At 45.5% G+C, this 3,757-nt stretch overlaps 1 protein-coding gene across 1 annotated transcript; it reads left to right on the forward strand.

Annotated features, from left to right (window-relative positions):
- The first annotated feature begins 427 nt into the window (after positions 1–427).
- LOC136043047 (craniofacial development protein 2-like) lies at positions 428–2,323 on the forward strand. Its single transcript, XM_065727954.1, has 3 exons — positions 428–1,008; positions 1,275–1,623; positions 1,718–2,323. The coding sequence occupies exons 1-3, from the start codon at positions 428–430 to the stop codon at positions 2,321–2,323; spliced, it is 1,536 nt and encodes a 511-aa protein (XP_065584026.1).
- The last annotated feature ends 1,434 nt before the right edge of the window (positions 2,324–3,757 follow it).

Below are 3,757 nucleotides of genomic sequence, written 5' to 3' on the forward strand. Positions count from 1 at the left end.
TCATAACAAAGTAGTTTTCAGACCAGTTATTTGATCAGCTAAAGACCGAATGCTCAAGTCATGATCTTACCATTAACGTAGCCAAGTCGAAGATAATTCGTTTCAACCCTCTGAAGCGGAATATAGATATGCCTCTAGTCCCTTTCCCGATTGTGAACGAAATAAAAATCTTAGAAGTAACTTTCACTAGTGACTGTAGTTTCAGTGCCCATCACAGAGGTCGTGGGAGCATGACGGTCCCAAGTCCGCAAATGAGGAGGGTTGGGCTGTGGGCTTGCAACCCACACCCGGGACCTTGAGGGGCAACCCTCAGGGAAAAAAAACTGCAACTGAAACGTCTACAACAGCCTCGGATACATCACCTCCCCAGATAACGACCCCTGCATGCCCCCGGAACCGATTTTTGACTGCGAAACAGAATCTAAAGATGGGTTTTTGGAACGTGAGAACGATGAACCAGTTATCCAAGACAGAGCAAGTTCTTAAAGAGATGAGACAATACCTCATCGATATACTCGTTCTCAGTGAAATAAGGTGGACTGGAAATGGATTAGAGAAGTTCAGTGATGGATATGTCATGGCATTTATTGGTCACCCTTCCGTCCACCGCGCTGGTGTAGGACTTCTGATGTCGCCACTTGCACACAAAGCAATGACAAACTGGAACCCAGTTAACGAACGTATAATGACAGCTCGCTTCGTATCAAATCACACAAAAATGACCATCATCGCATGCTACGCTCCAACAAGCGAAGCTGATGAAGAGGAGAAAGATGCTTTCTATAACATGCTACACTCGGTCACCAAAGACGTTCCCAGGCATAATGTACTCTGCGTGGTCGGCGATCTAAATGCTAAAGTTGGTGCAGACCGCCAGTACTGCCCTGAAGTTCTGGGCCCACATGGCATGGGAGAGATAAATGAGAATGGCACACTGCTAATCGATTATGCACTAAGCAACGATTTGATAATAGGTGGTAGTATGTTCGACCATAAAACGATTCACAAGTACACATGGGTGTCCCCCGACGGCCGAACGAAGAATCAAATCGACCATTTCCTCATGTCAAGACGTTGGAGAAGTAGCCTATGTGACGTGAGGGGTTTTCGAGGAGCGGATGTTAATTCAGATCACATCCTGATGATAGCCGAAGTAAGAATCAAACTGAAAGCTCAGAAGCGGAAAACTAACACTGCAACACATAAACAATTTGACACCGATAAGCTGAAAGATCCTGACATCCGCAAAACTTCTGCATATCTCTACATAACAGATTTGAAGCGTTAAATCTGCTCGACGAAACCAATGACTTTGATGTTGAGAATACATGGACCTCAGTCAAGAGTGTGTACCATGACGTTCCGAAGGCCAACCTTGGCTTCAAGAAAAGAAAGAAAGAAGAATGGATATCGGATGACACCTGGAAATACATCAGTAAACGCAAGGAGACCCGAACGCTTATCCTGAATACATCAAGCCCAGAGCAAAAAGCCCAATTACAGCTCCGCTACAAAGAAGAGGATAAAGCAGTGAAAAGAAGTGCCAGGAAAGACAAAAGAATTGTCATTGAGAGAAAAGCAGCCTTTGCAGAAGAAGCTGCAAAGAAAGGAGACTCGAAAATGGTTTATCGACTAACAAACGAGATAGTTGGAAAGAAAAAAAAATCGTACATCCCTTGTAAAAGATGAAAATGGAGACGTTATTTCGGATCCACAGAAAGCTGACGAGAGATGGGCCTCACATTTCGAGAAAGTCTTAAATAGGCCCAGACCTGATGATCCAGAAACAGTACCGGATACGCCATTTTTACAAATTGACGTAAGTGCTGACCCACCCAGCACGGTAGAAGTGACGACAGCTGTGAAAAAGCTGAAAAATGGACGTGCACCTGGAGTCGATGGGATCACGGCAGAGATGCTGAAAGCGTCCCTTCGAGCCTGCATGTTCGTATGGACTGCTCTTCTAGTGGCCATCTGGAACAACGAAAAAGTCCCAAAAGATTGGACCAGAGGTATACTGGTCAAACTCTTCAAGAAAGGCGATGCACAAATTTGTGACAATTGGAGGGGCATCAATTTGACGTCTGTGCCTAGTAAAATACTAGCCTCAGTAATATTACAACGCCTAAGAGCAGCCCTGGACTCACATCTCAGGGAAGAGCAACATGGGTTCCGACCTGGTAGGTCTTGCTCTGATCTTATTTTCATTCTTAGACTGATCGTGGAAGAGTCCAGAGAATGGAACAAAAAGCTGTACCTGCTCTTCATTGATTTGAAAAGGCGTTCGATTCTGTTGACCGAGACACTTTATGGAAGATTTTGAAATATTACGGAGTACCTGATAAACTAGTCAAAATGATAATCGCACTATATGAAGATAGTGAATGCTGTGTACGCACAGAAAATGGGGACACGCGTTTCTTCAAGATAATGTCTGGCGTCAAACAAGGGTGTGTCCTATCCCCGTTTCTGTTTGTCATTGTAATGGACTATATTCTACGGCAGTCTTCAGGCATTGGAGTGAAGATTAGCAGCCGACTGATCTCCGATCTGGACTTCACAGATGACGTTGTTCTTCTTGAAGAAGCGAAACTGCGACTGCAGCTGCTACTCGACGCCATAGACGAAAAGGCCGAGAAAATGGGACTTGCAGTAAATGTCAGTAAAACAAAGAGTATGGCCACATCTGTCTCCCCACTCATATTAAAATGCAAAAATAAAACTATTGAGCAGGTCAAGGAATTTAAATATCTTGGGAGTTGGATCGAATATGATGGTGAAATAGCCAACGAAATCAAGAGGAAAATTGGACAAGCGACATCGGCTTTTAGCAAGTTGAAACCAGTCTGGTGCAGTAGTAAATACTCTATGCGCTTGAAGCTCCGCCTCCTGAATAGCAATGTGATGTCCATCCTCCTCTATGCTAGTGAATGCTGGAAACTAAACACCCAGCTAGAGAAATGTGTCCTAGCCTTTGAAAACATGTGCCTTAGGAGAATCCTGAACATATCGTGGCAGGAAAAGGTCACCAACATAGAAGTTCGCCGGCGAACCGGTCAGCCATTAGTTACTGACCTTCTGAAACGTAGGAGAGGGACATACCTCGGCCACGTCCTCCGTATGCCAGAGGATCGACTCCCGAATACAGTATATGATTGGCGTCCCGAGGGGAGGCAAAAAGAGGTCAACCAAGACACACCTTACGACGACAGTACGACCGAGACCTGAGAAATGCGGAGTTGTCTCTTCAACCACAGTGGGAGGACGTCATGGCTGCAGCTCAGCTCCGAGATGTCTGGCGGGGTTTCGTAGACGCCCTATGAGCCACGCCTGGCTCTGGAGGATCTAAGGTCTAAGGTAAGGTATTAATTTAATATGGGCACTGCCTTGTGGTCCACAAGGCTAATGCAAGCCTTCAGACACTTACCAAAATGAGGCGTTTTGGGTGTGATACTGAAAGTCTTCTCCATGCCTACATGTGTTATATTCAACCGTTGCTTGAGTACGCGTGCCCGGTGTGGGGTCCATCTGCTATCCGCACAGCGTACCTATTGAGCGACATAGAGTGCGTCCAGAAAAGAGCAACAAGGATTATACTCCGAAACCGTGACATACCCTATGATCAAGCCCTCACTAAATTAAATTTATCTCCACTTAAAGCCCGGCTTGAACACCTTATTCAGCAATTTGGAAAATCCTTCCTAGCCAATAAGAGCCACCGATCAATACTACCCGAACCAGCCCCTCCCAATAGCCG

Source organism: Artemia franciscana, unplaced genomic scaffold (assembly GCF_032884065.1).
Source record: "Artemia franciscana unplaced genomic scaffold, ASM3288406v1 Scaffold_289, whole genome shotgun sequence".
Taxonomy (NCBI): Eukaryota; Metazoa; Arthropoda; class Branchiopoda; order Anostraca; family Artemiidae; genus Artemia; species Artemia franciscana.

Excerpts from the sequence above, each read along its gene's own strand:
- LOC136043047 (XM_065727954.1), top strand. The coding sequence starts at position 428 with ATGGGTTTTTGGAACGTGAGAACGATGAACCAGTTATCCAAGACAGAG. Across the intron at positions 1,009-1,274 it reads GACCATAAAACGATTCACAA|ATTTGAAGCGTTAAATCTGC; the intron begins GTACACATGGGT and ends TCTACATAACAG. Across the intron at positions 1,624-1,717 it reads AGAAAGGAGACTCGAAAATG|AAAGCTGACGAGAGATGGGC; the intron begins GTTTATCGACTA and ends TCGGATCCACAG.